Source organism: Bison bison, unplaced genomic scaffold (genome assembly GCF_000754665.1).
Source record: "Bison bison bison isolate TAMUID 2011002044 unplaced genomic scaffold, Bison_UMD1.0 scf7180017864108, whole genome shotgun sequence".
NCBI classification, from domain to species: domain Eukaryota; kingdom Metazoa; phylum Chordata; class Mammalia; order Artiodactyla; family Bovidae; genus Bison; species Bison bison.
In genome coordinates this window covers 2319598-2343119 of record NW_011494680.1, presented here as the reverse complement: position 1 = coordinate 2343119, position 23522 = coordinate 2319598, and the positions used below count along the sequence as shown (strand labels likewise).

Sequence of the window (23522 nt, the reverse complement as noted above, 5' to 3'; positions counted from 1 at the left end):
TGAGCTCCCTCCCGGCCTTGCCCCGCTAAGGGTCTGGATTTAACCGATCCCAAACCCGCGGCTGGGGAGGGGGTGGCCCTGGGGCCACAAGGGCAGGATGGGGCTGTTGCGAAATGGGATGGAATGGTGTCCACTGGACTCGCCTGGCGCCTTCGCACGCGGTCTTCGTTTCACCAGGCACTGGGCTAGACACCTTCGAAACAAATTTGAAACACAGCTCCTGATCTTCAGAACTTGGGGATGGTGGCAGAGGGACGAGAAACAGATGACTGCGTTACAGGCTGATAGCTGCTCACACGAACCAGCATCATAGTGTAGGGGCGCGCACAGAGGAGGGACTCAGAAACTGTCAATGGAGTATCAGGAGGATGTGTAGGAGAGGCATTTAAAACGGGTTTTAAAAGACAAATAAGAGATAGCTAGAAAAGAGGGGGATTAAAGATTTTCCAACGAGAGAGGTCATTTTAAAAAAGCTTAGATGAGTGAAAGCGTGCTTTCACAATCTGGAGGTGGGGCTTGGTTAGTGATTGGGGGTGGGAGCTGTCAGGGCCGGATTTTGAAGAGCTTTCCTACTTTCTTTTGCTGGACTTTAGCCTCCCGACGAGGTGGGTTTATTAGAGATGGTGCAACAAGAGAGTGACAAGGAGGTTTGGCCTTTTTTCCCTCAGAAGTAGTTCTCAAATGCTTGAGAGTCATTTTGACTCCGTTTTGCAGATATCTGTTGAAGACCTGCTATGTACTATGCCTTGTTTGAGGTGCGAGTAATTTGCAGCAGTCAACACAAGGAAAGTCCTGTCTTCATGGAGCTTACATTTTAGAAAAGAAGGACAGTAAACGAATGAGTAAATACATGATATGGCGAGTGGTGGTGAAGCTTACGAAGGGAGCTGTGAGTGCTGTATAGAAAGTACTGTTTTTTTCTGGTCAGTGGTTGACCTTCAAGTTCCCACCATTTTACTTGGTTGGGAGTGAAATTCTGTTTTCCACTGGTTCTGAACACTGGCATATTTGGAGGGTTTGGGATGGTGGTGGTGATGGTATACAGATTGTTACTTTGCCGCAGCTCTCAGCTTGGGGTCTTAGTTCCAGGAAATGAATAATTTAAGGTTCTGGCAGTGTATCATGTGGCAGAGAAAATGCTTTCACTTCAAGATACCAAAAACACAAGAAAGTGGAAAGATAAATTTAAGGAACTCCGAATTCTTGGGTGGCAGTGGCTGCCCTTGTGACATTAATCTTGAACAGCAAGAAGAAAGCTCTAAACCTGGAGGAAAGCGCCAGAAAGCTCTAAACCTTCTCTTGTTAAGCTTGAATGAGGGCCTTGATGGACACTTTGTGTTTTTAGAGTTTTGTGGCATATGGCAAGACAACTGGAAGAACCAGTAAGCCTTTGTTTCCATGTTTACTCTTCCTTTCACAAAAATAAATGTAGCTTAATAGACAAGAGATGGATGATTCCATTATGTCCGACAGAAATAATCGATCCTAATTAGTGTTGGCAAAGCTTTTCTAAACCTTAGTCACAACTATTAAAAATAATCTCCAAACAGTGTTACAATCTGGTACAAACATGACATTAAATTAAAACTTCTTTTGGTAACATCAATTAAAAGAATTGATATTTTAGCTTAGGATAAAGCTTCCACTTGTCGAAGGTGTTGGAAAACCCCTCTGTACAAGTTACTTCTTGGACTTAGCCTTGCTCTGTTTTCCTATGTTAGGCTCTACCTTGTTTTACTACATCAGCTTTCTCTCTGGTCTCTTGCCTTCAGAAAAAGACCCTCCTATCCATTCCTCATCCTATACTGGGGCGAGGTTTTTAAAATGCAAACCCAGCCCTTTTACCACTTGTCGCCAAAGATTACTTGTTGCTTCTTGAATCCAGATGTTAACTCCTCCAGGACGGTTTCCCCGACCTAAATCTAGAGTAGATGACCCCCAGCACTGTATTTCTTGTCTATAGGGCTGTAGTTGTCTTCCAGTAAATATTTCTGGAGTGAAGGAATGATAGCATCAGTTTGAGATTTTTTTCCTGGAGCTAAAGTCAGTTTAAAAGTGGGGAATAGTCTTTGTGTGAAAAGAATTTGGGTTTGGTTTTTTTTTTGGTGTTAACAGAGACTAAGTACTTTGATAAGAGTTTCCAGTAAGTTTTGAGGTGTTTAATTTGGAAGATATTCATTTCTGAAAGTTGGGGGAAGGTGATTCAGATTTTTTTTTTTTTTAATTTTTAAAAATGTATTACATTTTTTTTTATGTAAATCAGATGAAAGGTTTTTTTACTTGGTGTGAGCTATACTAGACTTCCAAGAATATATTAAAAAGTTGTGGATCACACCATTGTTTGAGGATTTGCGGGGGGGGGGGGGAGGGTGGATTTTTGAGGATTTGAGGATTACTGGTAAAACTATAGGTTTACCAGTATTCATTGTTCAAAACAATTCATAGTTGTTTTATTTGAAGGGAGATTTTATGATGTGATTCTGTGTGATCCAAGGAGGGTCAATTAAAAAAAAACACTATGTACTTCTATGAGGGGGGTGCATATTGGGACAGGATTTGTGGAGCAAAAGCTTTAGGAAAAAATGCTTTATGCTAATCTGATGCACAGTGGATGTTTTGCAGCCAGTTTCTGTGGCACTCCATCTGTTACAGTTCCTTTTATATGCGGCCCAGCTTCATTCGTCAGACCTGGTTGGAGTTTCTGCAGGGTCAGCACTGTCTCAGAGGAAAACGACCTTTCTTTATTTGCCTCCTGTAGAGGCAACAGTGTTTTAAAATGTGAATGATGGGAAATTTGGGGTAGGAGTGGAAGAGAAGGCAAAGAATCTTTGTGAACATAGCAGTTAATATTTTAGGTACCAGGGTAGTGAAGAATAGAATCAGCTTTTAATGTAGCTTTTAGTTATTTGTGCGTGCACACATGTATTGATCAGAACCAGTCATCACTTAATGACTATGGCAAAGACTTAGATGTTTAATAGCTCTGTTCTCTAATTAGCTTACAAATAACAGGGCCCTTGTATTTTGTGTAAGTGGTTTGATTTACACTTTTTATCCTGGAGTTAACCAGGAACAGAATTTTAAAGATGGTTGTAAGTTAGGTTAAATTAAGGGGCTTATTTTGAAACAGAAGAGCAAATCCTCAAGTTTGAGAGTTGCTAAGATTTTAGCAGATTGTCTGCTATGTGAGTGAGTGAGTGTGTGTATGTGTGTTTTGTGTTCCTTGAGGATTTAGCAGTAGAGCTAGAGGAGATCCTTTAAAAGTTTTATAGAAAGCCTGGTATTTTGAATCCCCTAAATATCTTCAGTCCTGAGCTTGACTTTGGGGCTGCATCAGAGATGGGAGAGCAGTTTCTCTGTGATAAGCTTTAACTTCTAACTACCTATAATGTTAAAGTGGATGAAAATAATGTAAGCACATACATTTCAGCATTTTAGTTTTCTCACGTTATGTCCCTTTTTTCTTAAATAGTTTTTCTTAAATAGAACCACCAATAGTTCCAGTTATGTACCAGTTAGATGTGTTTCATCTGTCTTATGAAGATGGCCTTAAATAAAAGTATGTATGTGGACATTTACCTTGGCTGTCAAAAACCTACGACTTAGAAGTATAGTAACTGAATCCTCTAATCTTTTCTGTCATTAATCTCTTCAGTTCAATAGTTCAGTCGTGTCTGACTGTTTGCGACCTCATGGATTGCACCACACCAGGCCTCCCTGTCCATCACCAACTCCCAGAGGTTGCTCAAACTCATGTCCATCAAGTTGGTGATTCCATCCAACCGTCTCATCCTCTGTTGTCCCCTTCTCCTCCTGCCTTCAATCTTTCCCAGCATTGGGGTCTTTTCCAGTGAGTCAGTTCTTTGCATCAGGTGGCCAAAGTGTTGGAGTTTCAGCTTCAGCATCAGTTCTTCCAATGAATATTCCATTAATCTCTTAAGGTTTTTTTTTTTTTTTTAATAGTATATTGGAAAGATCATGGCTAATAATTAGAAGGGGGATAACAGTCACATCGGAGAAGGCAATGGCACCCCACTCCAGTACTTCTGCCTGGAAAATCCCATGGACAGAGGAGCCTGGTGGGCTGCAGTCCATGGGGTCGCTGAGGGTCGGACACTACTGAGCGACTTCACTTTCACTTTTCACTTTCATGCATTGGAGAAGGAAATGGCAACCCACTCCAGTGTTCTTGCCTGGAGAATCCCAGGGACGGAGGAGCCTGGTGGGCTGCCGTCTATGGGGTCACACACAGTCGGACACGACTGAAGTGACTTAGCAGTAGCAGCAGTCACATATTAAATGTAGTTTATGGTCTCACATTGAGTGTAATGTTAACTCTAATCAGACCAGCTTACACTTTGCTTTCATGAAAAACCAATTTTGAACTTAAAACACTAAGTTCACAGAAAGTATTTTGCTCATTAAAAAATATATTGGAAATTTAGACAACTCTATTTTCCAGAATTGTCTAAATGTTTTCTAATGAGACCATTAGATGACGTTTTTAAGAAATAATCTTATTTAGAGGTACATTTGAAATATATATTCCTCAGAAATCTTAATTTTTAATAATCATAGCCTTCAACTGCAAGTAGTTATCAGACAGGGATCTGTTCCTAGTGGCCATTCTTAAATTTTAAAAAAATGTAGGTGCAAGAAACCATCCATCCTCATTCACACAAATTGGAAACCGGCAAGAAGGAAATGTTTTATTAGTAAAATTTAGTTTTTTGTTAACTTAAGTGCAGTTATGCTCTCTGACTGCTCTTTATATATAAAATACTTTAGATAGTGTCATTAAATCCTTTTAGAAAGGCAGACTGAAGATAAACACATTTTTTTTTTTTTTGCTCTAATACCATTGCAGAAAAGTTTGTATGATAAAATTTAAGAAAACCTTTACTCAGTTCTTGAACTTAGAGATTCCAGAATAAAATTGGGGTGCATGGTATTGAAATTTTAAGGAGGGAGAGTACTTTGGTTTAGTTATTTAAAATCTATTTGAATTTTTTTTTTTTAGAGTCTTGGAAATTCACAGAGAGAATATGAGAAGCAGGTTGTCCTGTACAGTATCCGCAATCAGTTACGATATAGAAATAACTTAGGTAAGTAGAGCCATTTTTACATTGAGATAGAATTGACTGTTGCAGAGTTATCATTTTCATAAATCTCTCCTATCTTTCACCATATTTCATAGTACTGAAATCGTTTCATGTACAGACTTTATGAAATTCTATAATGACCCATTACACTTAACAATAATTTGCATTAGCAAGTAGATTTTTCCTTCTAATTCCAGTGAAAATTATTTTCTAGAGTCTTGTTTATAGATTTATTTTACCTACAGAGTACTAATTTTGATTCAGATGTCCTCTTTTTTACTTTATGTAAGAAAATATGCCAGAAAGAATTGTATTACTTCTTGATTTTTGACTTTGAATTTTTTGTTTTGTTTTCTATAAATTTTCCAAATAATGTAACTTTAATGAAGCCTCTTTCTATAATAATTGGAACAAATTTTAAACATAATTGGCTCCATTTTTTTTTTGAACTTCTCTGTTTTAGTGTTTGCCTTTTATTTGTCAGATTATTCTGTTGCCCTGCTGATCTTGCCTCCCATTTGTTGCTCTTATTTTAAACATAGTATTTCAGCAATAGGTTTTCTATGTGAAGTGTGTATTCTATGGAACTCAGAGGTCTTTTTACATTTAAAGCACAAAGACCAGCAGATAATTTTTTAAAATAGACTCGATTTCATAGAAAGCTGCCATTCACATTGGCTGTTTTGTAAAGTATCATAGTAAGGGATTGGATGGTTTATAGCTCGTTTTGTGGGGGGAGACATTCCATGCTCGTTTTCTTTGCTTTTTGATTTGTTAAGAATTACTTTTGTACTTATCTGTCCCATTGTACATTTTACTTATATTCTCTGAAATCTGTTTCTTGTGCTATAATTGTTTCTTTGTTCCAGCTTAGGTTGTTTTATTTGTTCTCTTCCAATTTACATATTTTTATTTTTAATTAATAGCTTGTAAAGAATTTAACATTGCATTGACTAGTAAGACGTCAAATAAAACTGGAGGATTTCCCTTTGTCTCCCAGTTAAGCATGTCAAGAAGGATGAACGCAAGTACTACGAGGAACTGTTGAAGTACAGTCGAGATCATCTCATGCTGTACCCTTACCATTTATCAGACATCATGGTGAAAGGCCTGAGGATAACACCGTTCTCATATTACACTGGGATCATGGAGGTGAGTTTACAGGGTATATGAATTAGGGGAGGGATGAGACTTCGTGTCACGGGCACTTTGTGGATGATGACCAGCTCTGTGGCACCCAGCCGCGGTGGACGTTGTTTCTGAACTGATAGTGTAGAAAGGACAGTTGTTTACAAGGTAACTGTTGTGCGACAAGTAGGTGTCCTTAGCAGTGTTTTCACAGTGGAAAAGTATCTGTTCTTATTCTGTGTTCTTGAAGATGTTGTTGACCCCTTGTGCTCTTGTAGGTTAATCAGTCATTTATGTTAGCACAGTTTGTATAAAATTCATTGCTTTTAATACGTGGTTAAGGTTGAAAATGTGGCTGACAGAATTGAACATTAAGCTTCGAAGCTTAATGTATTTAGCTATTTGCTAACTGTAGAAAGAATCATTGATGATATAGACTCAACATTATATAATGCATGGTTCAGAAGAATAGAAATATATTACTGGTCCAGGCTGCTAATCTTTCTGTGATTATTAACTTTTAGATGTTAGCCTTTTTCCAAAGGCAATGTTTAGGCTTGTGTTGAATAACGTTAAGTACTAGTTCATACACTGCTTTTAAGGGAGCTTTATGTAAAGATGGGCAGTATTTATCTGGTATTCATTGGTGATTTAATTCTGTTTGAGTGCTGCTGTTCTGGGCTCACTTGCCCCTTGAAGAGCAGAGGGCACATAGAACTGAAGAAGCTGGGCGCCTGCAGGATAAGGCTGCCTTCACAGGAGCTCCCTCTGTCTTCTTAAACCCCCTTTTCAAGGCACTGCTACCGCCCCGTGTCTCCTGTGTGTCCCTGTTTTGGAGGAAATACAAAGTAAAGGTTGAGGCCTGGCAGCTGAGTTCCTGCCAGTCTCTTTCCCTGGAACCAGTGCAGCATAAAGAAGGTGGCAGCTGAGCAGAATGTAGAATAGTTATTGCTGTCTCTCTGATTATTTTCCTGGTGTTGTCCACAGGTTTGGGGGAGATAACAGAGCGAGATTTTGTCCCACTTTCCATTCATATGCTTGCTATTCTCTGGTTTCTGTTCTTAAACCATTGGGTATAACTCCTGGGTTGAAAATGGGTCTTATCCCCACAGTAAACAGCTGGTTTATTACTGGAGAAACAGATGAGGGTTGGAAGAAGCCAGATACTGACTTTGTCTGAGTTGCTGGTTGTGACTCGGAGGAGCAAAGACTACTTAGTCGTTGGGTTTTTGTTGGCAGTGCTGTGACGCATTGTCAGGCCTTCTCTTGGGATTCTCTCTTGCCCTGGGGTAGGAGTCTAGGATCAGGTTTGAAGTGTGGAGAGCCTGCAACCCTGAGCTCGAAGGGAGGTATTCCTTGCATAGCCTCTGCAGGGCAGAGGTTGCCGGGCACCTGTCTGGGCTTCATAGCACTGTGAGGAACCCAGACCTGAAAGCCTGACCTTCAGTTATTAGACAGGAGGCCACGTGGTATGTGCCACTGTGTGACCTGTGTGCACTGCGTTGCCAGACTCTGATCTCAGTGTTTGGTGTAAGGACATTTTGCATTTAACATTTACTTTTTTTTTTCTTTTTAAAAGGACATTATGAACAGTGAGAAAAGTTATGATTCATTGCCCAATTTCACTGCTGCTGACTGTAAGTATTACTCTGAGCCAGGTAATGGTTAGTGTCTTTGCACATGTGTGCTCTTATCTGTGTTGTAATGTGTGCATTTTAACATGAAAGATGAGAACATAAGCAAGATTATTGATAATTTTATCAGGTGGTGTAAGTCAAGTGTGAGATTTAGTTTTAAATGTCTAAGGGAAGGATATTTTGGAGTGGCAAAATCTGACAAATGGGACTAGTCTTTTTCTAGAGAATGAAGTTCCTTTTCATACTTGGGCTGTGGTGTATACTAAATGAGGAAGAAAATTCACTCACAGTATTTTTGCAGCACAATACATGGTTTTTACTAACAAAATTCGCTGCTTTTTAAAATTATACTTATTTTAATGAAGTGTGTCTATTTGAAATGTGACAGTTCTGTTGTGTTAAGAAGAAACTTTTGCTGAGAAGTACATTTTGACTTCCTGGAATTGGGAGGACTTCTGCTTTTAAAAAATTTTCTCATTTAGCATTGTCAAAAGTGTCAGCATGAATTTATCTCTCCCAATTGGTTTTCTTTTGTATTTGGTTGGAAGACTTCTTTTTAATTTGATCCTAATTGTCAGTAATAATAAAAAGGGGAACGAAAGTCAAAAGGTTTTTTCCTAGTAGACTTGTGTGTGTACTGACTTTTCAAGATGTATTAAATGATTTTAAAAGAAAGACTCTTTTAGGTCTAAGGCTTCTTGGCATAGGAAGAAACCAATACATTGATCTGATGAATCAGTGCAGATCATCAAAGGTAAGCTAGTTGTTTCTCTTTCTCATTCTTGTACCTCTTATCACATAGTCTTGTTAAATTTTTAAGTAGTAGAAATACTGAATTGTGATTTCTTGGATCAAATAAAATGTGCTTAATACAGAAATAATACAAAAACAACTCATCAGTATCTCTAGGTTATAGCTTAAGTGCTTATTGAATTTAAAATGTTCAAGGAATAGGACGCTTCATTTATTTTTAAAAATCTGCTCCATTCATCTTCTAACCTAAGTCATTCCACTCCCAGGGTTCAGTTTATGAGTGAAATTGATACACATTTTCACCTGGGTTTCTTTTGAATATCTGGATTTAATGAGACTGTTTTGAAGTAATTTATTTTGAAATAATTTAAGAATGACTTTTTCCATTTAGTATATCTAAAATACGTTAGATTTTAAAACGTGAGAATTTTAAAAGGTATTTAGCCTGTTAGAAACGATCTTGTTATAGTATGATTAATAAAAAAGAAAACAGTAATTTTAGAATGATTGCAAATTCTCAGATATTTGAACCATTGCAGAAATTTTTCAGAAGGAAAACGGCACGTGATCTTTTACCAGTAAAGCCAGTGGAAATTGCCATAGAGGCCTGGTGGGTGGTGCAGGCTGCGTATATCACGGAAGATGACATAAAGGTAGGTATCTTTAAAAATTAAGCATTTTTATTTTTAAAAATTACATTTAACTGTAGTTGCAGAACTTTTTAAAAATGTGACACTATTTGGTGTTCCTGAAGGAAATTAAACTTAAATGCAAAATTGTAAATGATCTCAGTAGGCGAGACTATTGGTAAGTTTCGAAAATACTCTTGATTAATGAGGGAGACTTGATGTGGTTCTTGTACGGTCATCTGGGGATTTAATTAGATGGATGTTTCATGCACAGTTGACGTGATGCCGCAACTACCAGCAGTAACATTGATAACACTTTTTGAGTGCTTGGTGTGCTCAGGGTGTCAGGCACTGTTCCAAGTGCCTTTTGTATTGTCTCATTTGATTCTCATAACAACCCCAGTGGTGTGGGGTTGTTTGTAGCCTATTTCATATGTGAGGAAAATGAACACAGAGAAGTGAAGTAATGACTCCAGTCACAGTGGAGTAAAGTCCAGGGTTTTAATTCGGACAGTTTGCTGTGGTCTTAAATCACTGTTGAAATGCTATACTCAAGTGTTAGGTGCTTGATAGAGCACTAAGGTCAAGATCAAGGGAAACGCTATTTGCAGTGGTCAGACCACATTTGTTACAGGCTGTATACGTTTAAGAAGAGATGTTGATTAGAGAAGGAGGTGGAGCAGTAGACGCGGTGCCTAGAGACCAGTCATATCCCTGTGGCTGAAGAATTAAGTGAGCATGTGGACTTCTTTTTAATTTGCATTTTATTTTACTTCCAAGGACAGAATAAATCCAGTGAGAGCAAGGCTTAGAAATTCTGCTTCAGTGCATTTACTTCCAATTAAGATATCAGACTATTTCATAAGATAGTGATCTTGTCACTGATGATAATCCTGTGGCATGTGAATTAGCTTTTGATTTGAGACATTCAGAGTCAGTATGTGGATCAGATTCCAATTCAAAAAGGGTGAATAAATATTAGTATTTATTAGTGAACATGCTACTTATCAGCAAGTATTAGCACTTAAAATTACTTTGTTTTGTGAGTTCTGTTGGTAGCATACTTTGGCACCTTAATTGATGGTTATGTGCATAGCCTTTTCTGTTTGAATTCTAGAGTAAAGAATGAATATTACGAGTAGTTCATATAATTAATGAGATATAATCATTGGTTTAAACGTAAATAGATTTGAGGAGACATCAATTAGTTAATTTGGACAGAACTTAATTGAAAATATTTTGCTTTTCCTAGATATGCACTTTGCCTGAGAAATGCGCTATTGATAAGATCATTGATGCAGGCCCTCAACTCTCTGGATCACTAGATTACAATGTAGTCCATAGTAAGTGGTTAGTAGAAATGGTTTTCTGTCAACATAAAAACTTACTTTAAGCCATCAACAATTAGTAGCTATTATTTATCAATTAGATAAGAATAGTAATATTTCCTAAGGCGTGGTATTGTTTGAAATGTGACCTTTGTCCATTGTTTTCCAGTGTGGCTGTAATTAGTCACATAGATTAGAAATTTATGTGAATGCATCATAAGAAAAATTTTGCAGTTCTGAGCATTTGAGGGAAACCAAGATTTTGAAAGCTTTGATAATAATTTTTTTCTTCTGTCTTGTCTTTTTCACGTACCATTAAGTTGTAAGAATCTTTATTTTTATGGAAAATCAAGAATAAAGTTTTTATTTTTTTTTAAAACTACTAATGTTTACTGTTTCATCTAAAACAAGATACTTTTGCTTCTGTAGGTTTATATAACAAAGGATTTGTTTATCTGGATGTACCAATATCTGATGACAGTTGTATAGCAGGTGAGTATGTGGTAATATTTCTCAATGTTTTTTGAATGGCTGCTAGGTGCTGGGTACTGTGTATCACCCTAATAAGTTAGACACACATCATCCTGGGATCTTTGTGTTAGAATTTTTCAAAGAAAACCATTTCTTCCTCATTACGTTACAGCACACTGTGGTGATTTTACTTATATTCCTTCTTTTTATTTTTATCTTATGATGGTGTAAACACTGTATTAAAATAGAAATCCAAGGTAAATTTCTTAAAATCCTAAATCAAATCTGTCTTTATAAATTTATGTCATCTTTTAAACCTTGTTCACTGCGTAAGTTTCTACATGTATTCAGTAATATCATAGAATTGTATGTTGTTCATTTTTACCAGACATATCTGTGTCTTATTTTTTCATGTAACGACCGTCTTTTTTGGCTTATCTCTTCCTCCCTTCTTCACTTCCTCTGCAAGTTAAATCAATATTAAGACCCTTGTATATTTCAGTTTGGGGCTTCCCATCTGGCTCAGTGGTAAAAAATCCTCCTGCCAGTGCAAGAGACACAGGTTTGATTGGAGAAGGAAGTGGTAACCTGCTCCAGTGTTCTTGCCTGGGAAATCCCATGGACAGAGGAGCCTGGTGGGCTACAGTCTGTGGGGTTGCAAAAGAGACACCACTTGGCAACTAAACAACAAACGAACAAGAACAGCAGTGTTTCAGTTTACTAAACCATTACTCTGTTGCTGGCTATTTGGATCATTTCCTTATTTATTTATTTTGGTGACGTGGTTAACATCTTTGAACACAGTAGAGCTTTTTTTCTGTAGGTTAGATTTCTTGCCAATTTGTAGAAGCACTTGTTACATTAAGGTTATGTGTTGTAAATGTGTTTTCCATCGTATCTTTTAGCTATTCTTGTTTGTGATATCATCTGCATTCTAAGATACTTGTGTAATCAAATATATAAAGAGTCAAAACATTTCAGGAACCTTACTGTTAACAACTGAGTGATAGGGCTTATTAAAGAAACACTCCCTCCATCAGGTGTCGTACTCCAGCATGTCCTGACCTTTATGTTTTATTTGTGTAGGCAATGGCACCCCACTCCAGTACTCTTGCCTGGAAAATCCCATGGACAGAGGAGCCTGGTGGGCTGCCGTCTATGGGGTCGCACAGAGTCGGACACGACTGAAGCGACGTAGCAGCAGCATATGTGTTTATGTCCAGGCCTTCCTTGTCCTTTATTTTTTTAAAAAATAATTTTCTTTTGCTATTTCCAGGTATTTTTCTTTATTTTTATTAATGTCTTTTTGAGTAGGCAATAATTAGGATTATAAAGTCCTAAACTTACAAAAGAGTGTAAAAACATCTGTTTCTGATGCCTGACCTGAGTTACTCAATTTCTCTCTCAGCCACTACTGCTAAGTTGCCTATATACTCTCTCACAAACATACTATGCACGAATATATGTATATAGTTTTTTGTGTGATTTTATTCTTACATAGATGGTGTATCCAACGCATGCTTTGCTTCTTTAACTTAATATATATTGAAGACTATTCTGTATCTCTTTATGTAGAGATAAAGAATTTCTCATTCTTTTTGTCCAAATTCTCTTTGTGCCTTGGTTTCTTCATCTCTAAGATAAGATATACTTTTTAACAACTCTTGATATTAAGAGGATTAAGTGAAATTGTATATATATAAAGCAGCTAGTAGTATAGTCTGGCATTTAGTAAGCATTCAGTAAATTTTGACACTTCTTATTCACATAGTTGATAGTGTAGGAAAAGAATTAATTATATTAAAAAATGGGATTGCTGAAATATTTCTAAAAAGAAACCTTTGATCCTTAACAGTTCTTGGGTGATTAGAAATAGGGTAGCACCAAATCAGAAACTGCCATGAGACAGAGCTGTAACTTGGGTAGCTTACCCTGATGTGTGCATTGTGGTTCTTCACAGTGTCTTCATTTTGCTCACTTGAGTTTTGTCTTATTGCTCTCTCTTGGGAATACTTTTAGGTTTTGGGTGCAGTGAGGTAGTGTTAGGGTCAGAGGACACAGGGACACCACATCCTCCTGTGATCTAGGCACACATCTTCCCAGAATGCTTTTAAGGGAAGTGTGCCCACAGGGGAGACTGGCAAAGGCAAGCGTAGTGCCTCCTCATGGTCGGGAAGCGCAGCCTAGTAAATTGGAGTAGGGCATCTGGACCAAAGAGGTGGAGAGAAGTGAGTACAACTGCCAGGTGGAGAGTAGCAACTGGGCAGCCTCTTGTGCTGACAAAGGTTTTGACCCTCTTGCCATTAAGGAGGATACAGAATAAAAAGCCCCAAAGAGCAAATTACATCAGTGATAAACGTGGCAGTCACACATATGGGTTTCCCCTTTTGTCAGGATGGAGCAGGGATGATGGGAGAAGGACAACGAGCTGATACTTTCTGTCCCCCTGGTTTTGTATAGCATGGCAGCTCGCAGCCCTTGTTTCTCTGCTTCAGACCAGGCATCCTGCTGCCTAAGACCAATCAAAAGCATACCCTTGGCAGGCTTCCCCATCCTGAAGCAGCCACAGTCCCCCTGCCTTTCTCCTGAGTCCACGCCTATAAGCACTTCTCTGCCTGAGTAATGCTGAGTGGTCCCTGGGGGTGAAATTACTTTTATGGCTTTATGCTCTGCCATCAGAGTCCACTATGTATATGACCTTTACTTTGGGAGTTTTAGAAAAACTTGCAGTGGAGTTGATAAAATGAATCAAAAGCTGAATTCATTTCCTAAGTTGGAGGTCTCTTTTTGAATAGATATTTGAATTAAACTTTCTTCTTTTATAAAATTAAATCACTGAAAAACATCTGTTTTGTTTATTTTAGTTCCTCCTCTTGAAGGTTTTGTAATGAATCGAGTGCAAGGTGATTATTTTGAAACCCTGCTCTATAAGATATTTGTGTCAATAGATGAGCATACTAATGTTGCAGAGGTAAGTGTGACAACATCTTATGAAAGAGTTTAGCCTCAAGATTAGAAAATAAGTTTGTGTCAAGTGGATAAAATTATTTAATGATATAACTAAAATATTTTAAAAATCCGTACATGGTTAGATTTTCGACTATTAATATACTTAAGTCACTGTTCTTAAGTTACTTCCTGCATATATATATAGTTATAATTTGGTTGAATAACTTTATATGACTTTATAGTAAAAGCATTGTAAATGATTGATCTAGAATTTTTTCATTTTAAATGAGAAAATTAAAGCTAAGTAATTCTAATTAAAATTCTAATTAAAGTAGCTCAAGTAATTATAACTGATGCTAAGTTATTAGGGTCACTGCCTGGATTTGTGCTACTCTAAGTGTCTTAAAGATATGGAAAGAGGAAATTTCCGCTTACCAAATTTATTCAGTATTTCCATTATTGATAATTTAAATTTTGCTGATGATGGAGAAGTTATCTGTAACTGTTTATTATGATATACTGATAATTTTTAGGAATGTAAAATAATTTTTAATTTTATTTTCCAGCTTGCAAATGTTCTTGAGATAGACCTGTCTCTGGTTAAGGTATGTAATTTTCCTACTCTTTTTCACTTGTGTTACGAGCACTGAATGGATTATAGATTTTTGTCTTGCTACTGAGAAGCGGAAACAGTGAGATGCTTATTAATTGTCAGAGGAAGTAGAGCAGAGCAAGACCAGAGCCCTGAAGTTCCCACCCTAGGGAGTGAAAGCTAGCCTCACCCGTCTGTGCCCAGCAGGGAGCAGTGCCTTGTAATGAAGTTACGGTGTCTTGCAGTGATGTCAGTTAAAGCAACAACTCCTGCTTCTTGGGGGTGTGGATCTGGGGAGGGCCAAGCCAGAGGGTTGGAGGCTTTCCCTCTCCTGCCTATGTGGAGATCTTAGGGGAAGACCAGGCTTACTGAAAACGGTTTTTTCTGGCTATGGGATGAAAATATTTGAGGATCTCTATAAACATAGTCCATAATAGTTTTTTTTGTCTACAGACATTCTGATGTCTAGTTTATTTCAGATATTCGTTTCCTTTATATTCCTTTTAGAATGCTGTATCAATGTACTGCCGATTGGGGTTTGCCCACAAGAAAGGACAAGTAATAAATTTGGACCAACTTCATTCATCGTGGAAGAATGTTCCATCCGTAAACAGATTAAAGTAACTCATTTATTTAGTATGAGAGTTTTTTGTTTTGGGGAAAAAAATACAATTTTATGTACAAAATTTTATTTATTCAGCAGATTAAACCCTATATATTAGTGGTGTTTAATCTTGTGTGTTTTGGAAATTTTTTTAGACTCTTATGAAAACTATGACACTTGCCCTAGAGAAAAGCTCATACTATATGTTACATATAAATTTAAAATGTTCTCATATTCTCTGAAGCCTGTCCATGGGTTTAGTTAAGAACCTTTGCTGTGGGTGCAGAATATTTTAGGGCTACATCTCAGTTTGGGGCCTGAATGTAAGAGTGGATTTAGGTGAATGTTTGTAAGCTCAGTACTGACTTCAGTGGCTGTTTTTATATATGGTCATCTGTGTGGTTTTTCAGAAGTGACTGTTTTCTTCATCAACAGGAGTACTTTAGATCCACAGAAGATGCTCCTGTCGTGGGATGGCGGGGAAAGTAGGAGCCCTGTACAGGAAGCTTCATCGGCTACTGACACGGATACAAACAGTCAAGAAGACCCAGGTTAGCGGTGACTCAGCTTGAGCCTGTCTGTAAATAAGCCGTGTGTCTGCACATACACTCATAAAGCGAACTCTCCAGGTTTACAATTAATTTATGATTTGGTCTGGATTTTCTTCACTCAGTATGTATCTTTGAGTATTTACCCATATGTTGCTAGATTTTAGGGGTATCAAATTGATAGGAAATACAATAGTTTCCTTCTAAAAACTGAGTCTGGAGAATGTAGCCGTAAGAACCACCACAGCGTGAGAGGCACTGTGGTGTTTCTGGGGAGCAAAGAGGAAGAGCCCTCCTTCTGCCAAGAGGCGTTTAGGGAGCCTTCATGGAGAAGATGGTGTTGGGGCTGAGAATGACTAAGAGAGTGCCAGCTGGCGAGTGCAGGAAGACCATCGCGGGGAGGCCTCTAGGTACAGAGGGGGACAAAGCATAGTGGATGAGGGGCTTGCATGTGCTTGTGTGGGGAGAGGAGAAGGGCACAATCAAGTGGCTTCTATTCCTGCCCTTGGTAGCTCTGTTCCCTGGGCCTGGCGACTTGTCTACAGAGGTTAAGCTAGGTAGTCATTTGATCTGACAGTGATCAAGTCTTGGTTTATTATTGACTTTCAGAAAATTTACTGCACAAGTGAATGGCTTAAAAGATTTTTTTTTTCTTTCTCTATGTTGGAGATAAGGTAGAATTGGGACCTCTTATGACTTACAGTATTGCCTATATTATGTACTTTTAATTATTAAATAAAGCTGAAATGAAACACATTCTTACTCCAAATGATAATGAACAGTTTTCATTTACTTGATTTTTAAACTATGATTTTTATCCCCCCAGCAGACACAGCCAGTATAAACAGTTTGAATCTGTCTACAGGATACACAAAGCGTATCGCGTTCCTATTTGACTCAACACTTACTGCCTTTTTAATGATGGGAAACCTTTCACCAGTAAGTCAAATTCTTATTTAAATATGAAAATGTTTAACGATTAGGTACATAATAATTCAGTGTTCTTATATCTTTTTTTTAAGTACTAAATTTATTCCTGAAAATGCAGCCAGCTTTGTTTTATATTCTTTAGAGGAGTGTGGCAGCTTTTTAGTGAGGGCTGCTTTTGTAATTAGAAAAATCAAGTCTTTATGCACACTTGAGGTTAAATATATTGGAAAGTGTAGTATCAAGATAAGATGCTTAGCATTCAGAGGGAAAGCTAGAACTTACTAATAATAGGCTCAGATAAAGTACATTTCAGTTTTGTTTTTGTTTCTTTATTGCAGAATTTGAAAAGCCATGCAGTCACAATGTTTGAAGTTGGCAAGCTCTCAGATGAGTCTCTGGACAGCTTTCTTATTGAACTAGAAAAGGTAAATCTAGGTAGCTTATGGGATGTCAGGGTGTTGGGACTCTTTTCTTGCTTGATAAAACATCAGTTGTTGGTTATGTAGATTTTTGGTATATTCTTGTTCATTCCCACCCTAATACTGTGGCAGTCATTTAGTTTTAAACATATTGAGTGGATGAATGAATTTTGTGATTTTAAAAGAGTAATTTACCTCATCTAAGCTCTTAGCATAATCTGACGTAATGAGGAAATGGGGTACAGAAATCTTAAAGTCTGTATGCAGTTTTTATGCACTTTTCCAAAATAGCCTTTAATTTTTTTTTTCTTTTCATCATAACTCTTAAAAAATCTACTCTTAAGCAATTTTATTTGAAATTTTTGTTCCACTTAGTCTGGAACAATGTCCCTGGGTGTCGTGTTTATATCCACTCTCACTGTCCCTTTTAGCATCTTGAAGACTTCAGCCATATTTGTTTTTAACCATCTTTTCCCTATGAGTACAGCCTAGTTTTCCTTAACTCTAAATCTTGATCGCCCTTTTGGTGTGTTTCATTCCCTGAGTATTTTATTCTGTCCTCTGTGCTTCTTTAAGCAAGTAGTTTGTGTGTCTAATCTGTTCCTTGACTAATAAATTTGGTACCTTCCTTGCTTTAGTGATGAACTCATGTATGTTAGAGAATGTTTGGTAATTTTGTACTTTATATCTCAAAAAAAAAAAAAAAACCCAAAAAAAACACCATGACATTTTTTTCCTCCCCACCTTCTCCATAGGATTTTTACTTTTTTAGTCCCTGAGATCATCCTTGTTGTGAATTTGTCTCCTTAATTTTTATCTTTATATTTTCACTATTTCCTCAATGCTTTTAATATCTTGTTTAGCCCCATTTCTTATTGTATATCATCTTTTCCAATAAATTTTTTATATTCTAGCACATATTAACATGTTTTCCAGATTTTTATTTTTCGGATTTCAGCTGGTCTTTTATCAAGTACAGCAAATTGGAAGATCTCTTTTATGCTTTATATATATATATATATATTTTTTTTTTTTACCACATAGACATTCTTGGAAAAGCCCTTTAGTCTGAAGTTTAGTTTTTAAAAAATAGTTTCTTAGCTATTTTTTAAGAAGCTTCATCTTGATCAAACTTAATTGGCTGATCTTGTTAATGTAATGCAAATATAATTAGTTATTTCCTCCTGTAGACCTGGCCTTCTGTTTTCTCTGCTGCTTCTGGAATGTGTGTGCTTTTACATATTAAACAGGTGACTGACTCAGTGTCAGAAGAACATGCATTAAAATGTAAACCCAGTGAAGGCAGGAGTTCCATCCACTCCTCTGTCCTTACATCCTAAGGAGGTCATAGCACAGAACAGGGGCTCAGTGAATCCTTGTTGAGTGATTTAAAGCTGTGTGTTCAGCGATACTGAACAGCTGTATTGAGTCACGTACTCTGTTGTCCCTTGCAGAGTTGTGAACAGGGTGATAAAAAAAGTGGCATCATTGGTGACCATGGATTAGACTACTTTTCTAGACAAAGCAGAATATACAGATCTTAGAGTTTTTTGAGCACCCTGTTTGAATCATATATGGAACATATAATGTTATAATTTGGCATTACTTTGTTGCTGAAGTTGTTTTACTTGTTGGGGTAATTTCTGTCACCTTCCAAAGTGTAGTCAAATGGAAGCTCAACCAAGATTGGGGTTAATATGTATTTCAGTATTGCCTGGGCAAATTTCTGATTGGCTGATTTTTCAGTTCAGTTCAGTCGCTTAGTTGTGACTGACTCTTTGTGACCCTGTGGACTGTAGCACACTAGGCTTCCCTGTCCATCACCAACTCCTGGAGCCTGCTTAAACGCATGTCCATCGAGTTGGTGATGCCATCCAACCATCTCATCCTCTGTCGTCCCCTTCTCCTCCTGCCTTCAATCTTTCCTGGCATCAGGGTCTTTTCCAGTGAGTCAGTTCTTCACATCAGGTGGCCAAAGTGTTGGTGTTTCAGCTTCAGCATCAGTCCTTCTAATGAATATTCGGACTGATTTCCTTTAGGATTGACTGGTTGGATCTCCTTGCAGTCCAAGGGACTCTCAAGAGTCTTCTCCAACACCACAGTTCAAAAGCAGCAATTCTTTGGTGCGGCTTTCTTTATAGTCCAACTCTCACATCCATACATGACTATTGGAAAAACCATAGCTTTGACTAGATGGACCTTTGTTGGCAAAGTAGTGTCTCTGGTTTTTAATATGCTGTCTAGGTTGGTCATAGCTTTTCTTCCAAAGAGCAAGTAGAAAACTAATTTCACAGTATGAAAAGGCTGATTTTTTAATAATGTCTAAAGATTTCTACTTTATGGTTATAAACTGGCATGAATGGCATGGGAGTGGTTTTTGTTGCAACCCATATGTTCTCTTGTTTCAGGTTCAGAGCACTGGTGAAGGGGAAGCACAGAGGTACTTTGACCATGCGCTCACTCTGAGGAATACAATACTGTTTCTGCGTCATAATAAAGATCTAGTTGCTCAGACTGCACAGCCAGACCAACCCAGTTATGGTATGATAAATATACTCGATTTTGAAGACATGATCCTATGGAACTTCTTTCTAAGAAATTAAACAAGTCATGCTCACATATTTAATCATCACTTATTTTAAAACATTTCTTCTTCTATGAATTTTTTTACTCATCAGCCATTTCTTATATTACTTTCTCTCTTCTGTTGTGTGCTGCTGACATTTGTAGTATCTAAATTTGTTTAGCTATCTGTAAGAAGAGTAGAAGTGTTAATTTGTTTAAGTAGCTGTATGGGATGTAGGCATCTGCAGATGCCTATCTACAGATGTGAAACAGGCATCTGTTTTGAGAGGTGGACAAATGACAAAATTTATTTAGGAAGCATGAAGCATCAAGAATGAAGAATTCATTTTATAAAGATAAGAAACAGGGCCTTTGTATTCAAATGCTGCTGTAATATTTACTGAAGTATTTTACTTGGTGCCTTGGTGTGCCTTCTCAGTTTTGTGATAGAAAGGGGTTTCCAGACTTGAGTTGAGTTGAGGTAGTAGCTCCTGAATTGAGGAGTGGCCCCAGGAATGTGCTTTTAAAAAGATGCAGCAGCTTGGGCACCAGTGTACGAACATTACACTGTGAATGTCCTTGCTTCCTGTAGTCCTTGGACATTCATGGGAGTTGCCTTTTGGGGGCCTTTGGCACCACTGTCACGTTTAATTTCACTCATTCTCTCATTTACCTAAAAGTTCTATTTTCTGGCCAAGAACCATCATTTTCTTAGTCATACCATTTTCATTCTACTTCTTTCACCAGCACCTGGCTTTCTTTTCAGCTCAGTTAAAAACATTTAGGATGGAATCATTTGTCACTTCACAAGAGTTGTTGTGGAGGGGAGAACAAAAACCCTGGGTAGTTCAGCTGAGTGAGGCTAGACACTCAGCACCTGGTGACCCACCCCTCAGCTTAGAGTCTGGTTCAGAGTCACGCTTTAGCAGGATTATAGATGATTCCATGCTGGAGGTTATTCATAAACGGTCGAAAGTGAGTGTTAAGTCACCAGATACCAAGACACTAGAGCTCATTTTGATAAATAAACATTTGTTGATAGTAATCATTTTTTGGTTACCAAATATTAAATCATGTGACCTAGCAGTGAATGCCACAGTCTTGAATATATCTCTGGATACACGGACCCTGGACTTTCTTAGACTTTTATGTGATTTTCAGAGATAATGGGTTAGAATATTTGAAGTGTCCTACTGCCCATCATAGAATCCAAGAATGTTACAGAGTGCTAGTGACCAGCCAGGGGTAACTCATTTTATAGATAAAGAAATTCAAGCTTTTCTTGGTTAAATCTCTTGTGCATTTAGTCATTAAAGCTCATATGATTAGTAAATGGAAGAGCTGGGGCTTGAATCCATGTCTCTTGAATGTTTTCCCTTTGCTCTGTCCTTTACATTATCTTCTCTTGAACACTGAGGTTTTTATTGATTTATTCATGAACAGTCTATTGCTTAATGGGTTGTGCTAAACTTATTCTGTGTGAAAGTAAAGTATAATTTTAACCTTTAAAGCAGATTTAGTTGTTGACTGTTACTGGAGCTTTAATTGCTTAGAATAACTGATGTGGCTCCAAAGTTAAAATGTAAGTAACTCCTCCCTCCCCTTGAGACCAGATCGGCGGTTGTTTATAAAGTTTAATTCTTCTAACCAGCCTTTCTTAACTGGGGCTCCTCATTAGAACCACAGAAGATGATTTAAGTGACTATTTTCAATTTTTATAATAATGGTGTATAACTAGTACCATTTCAGATTCATAGAAAAAAAGGCCATTCATTCCAGATAAAGAATTAACTTTTTATTAGGGCATTAAGGCTTAATACCCTCCATGTAAACAAAGTAGCTTTTTGTAGGTGCCAGATGGGATAACTCAGTCTTGCTCCTTTTTAAACAATAAACTCTGTAGTATTGGTGTTTAAGCATCTATTTTTGAGTAGAAAGAATTTTCTTTTTATGTCATTAGCAATTTGTAGTTTGAGTATATCATGTAGTACTTGATATTCATTGTAAAGCAAAAAGCCTTGTGATGCTCTCGTAGAAGCAAACCTCTGATACTGTGACAGGACTAATTTCTTAGTACTCTTCTGGTTTTAGACAGCTTGAGGCACTGCTTGAAAAATGAAAACAACGTGTGGTCTAACTTAGTTAAGATCATAGACACTCCCCTTATTTGTGAGAGGCCAGGCACAAACACCCTCCAGAATCCCTTTGCCCCATATGCCGTTAGCTAGACTGCTTGTCCCCCCGATTGTGCAGAACAAAACGCTTGCTACACTATGATCAAGCGTCTGTCCTTGTGATATTAGCGAATTTTGGCCACCCACTTAGTGTGTTTTCTGACTCCTACATTGTACAGTCCACTTTTATTCCCCCCACAACTAATAAGCAGTCTGTAGAGGGAGACACTTTACGACCGTGCACATATCCTGCTCTGTCAGTGCTTCCTCCTAGATTTAGCATTCTCTGTTGATCCTTGTCTGAACCATTCTTGACTGTGATGGCTGCGAATTGATCTTTTTTTCCCCCAACTCCACCATTTCTTCCTCATTTAACATTTGGGACCAGGTTTCTCTTATATTCTCAGTATGGATTTATCAGTTTTTGTTTTTTCGATGATGTATAACCAGTCATTATTGTCTTATTATTTTTTTTGCTACATTGTCTCAGATTTTGCCAGTGGACTTCTCTTGTCCTGGAGTGCCTCTATCTTTTTTTTTTTTTTTTATTTTGGTGGGGAGTAATTCCTTATTTTCTGACAAAGCTATCTTACTTTGTGTTTCTGCTCCAACCCTGGAATCAGCCTCTTCCCCTAGGAGCCTGGTTTCTTTTAGTGGTGAAATGGTATTAAAGACCAAGATCTTGGGTGCCAATTGTACTCAGGGCTTCTAAGCTCTTTTAGCAAGCCATATCCTTTTTTAGATTCATTTTTGCTTAGAGGACTAACTTGATCTTCTGAAGTTTCAATGAACTCTTTTTAGAAGCGATAGAATTGGAATTTTCCAGAAGAATTAAAAGTGGGAACACTTAACATCATTTGCATGCTTAGCTCATGCTTTATGGACCCTAGTTTAGGGCATGTGTTTCTAAATAGGAATTCTTGCCCCTCTGGTCAGTTCAGAATTTGGCTGTGAAGTTTTTATAGTGATTGAAAATTGGGGGAGGGAAGGAAACAGCTTTCCCATGGCACTTAGGTTTTCGTAAGATGGCACTGCCATGATGGAGAGGAAGTAAGGTAAAGCAAACGTATTTAAAGTGAAAGGTTAGCTCGAAGAAACACCGGTAGACAGTTATCTTTCTGGATCAGAATAAAGACTTTTAGCTTTAAATCTTAGAAAGTCTTAGTTGACTTCCTAGGAAATAAAGTGTTTTTAAAAAATTATTCTACCTTATTTTAAAAATTTTTAATTTTTATTTAAAAAATTGAAGGCAATTCTCAATATTTTCATCTTCGACATTTTTGTTTCATGTTGTCAGTCTTTCATTCTGTGTATGTGGTTGATCACAATTCAGGTTTTCCTCTGGATCTCTTGCGCTGTGAAAGCCTTCTTGGGTTGGACCCTGCAACCTGCAGCAGAGTTCTAAACAAAAATTACACATTGCTTGTTTCCATGGCTCCTCTCACCAATGAAATCCGGCCCGTCAGCAGCTGCACCCCTCAGGTAAAGAAAGACCCACTGGGAAGCCTGCTCTGCCATTATTTTCTTCTTCCTCATGGCAACCTGAAGGGGAGGTTTAACAGTCTTATGTATTGATTCTCAAATTGTAGGCAGCACATACTAAAATCATCAACTCAGAAAGCAGTTTTGTACCTATTGCTGTTGTAGGATGTTCAATTTGTGAGGTTTAATTGGTACTTATATATATATATAT

General features: G+C 37.6%; 1 protein-coding gene across 2 annotated transcripts in view; it reads left to right on the top strand.

Moving 5' to 3' along the window:
- Positions 1–1343: 1343 nt before the first annotated feature.
- Positions 1344–23522, top strand: part of FAM91A1 (family with sequence similarity 91, member A1) — a 38824-nt gene continuing 16645 nt past the window's right edge. The window contains exons 1-16 of one of the 2 annotated variants that reach the window (XM_010838908.1): positions 1344–1382; positions 5021–5105; positions 6103–6254; positions 7810–7867; positions 8554–8621; positions 9160–9273; positions 10502–10592; positions 11007–11069; positions 13913–14019; positions 14564–14602; positions 15097–15209; positions 15629–15744; positions 16571–16680; positions 17010–17096; positions 19499–19631; positions 23163–23311. In XM_010838908.1, coding sequence (XP_010837210.1) covers positions 1359–1382; positions 5021–5105; positions 6103–6254; positions 7810–7867; positions 8554–8621; positions 9160–9273; positions 10502–10592; positions 11007–11069; positions 13913–14019; positions 14564–14602; positions 15097–15209; positions 15629–15744; positions 16571–16680; positions 17010–17096; positions 19499–19631; positions 23163–23311 — 1509 coding nt within the window. In that variant the 5' untranslated portion in view covers positions 1344–1358. Of the gene's footprint in view, positions 1383–5020; positions 5106–6102; positions 6255–7809; positions 7868–8553; positions 8622–9159; positions 9274–10501; positions 10593–11006; positions 11070–13912; positions 14020–14563; positions 14603–15096; positions 15210–15628; positions 15745–16567; positions 16681–17009; positions 17097–19498; positions 19632–23162; positions 23312–23522 lie in introns of both variants that reach the window. The other variant, XM_010838907.1, reaches the window with a different exon arrangement.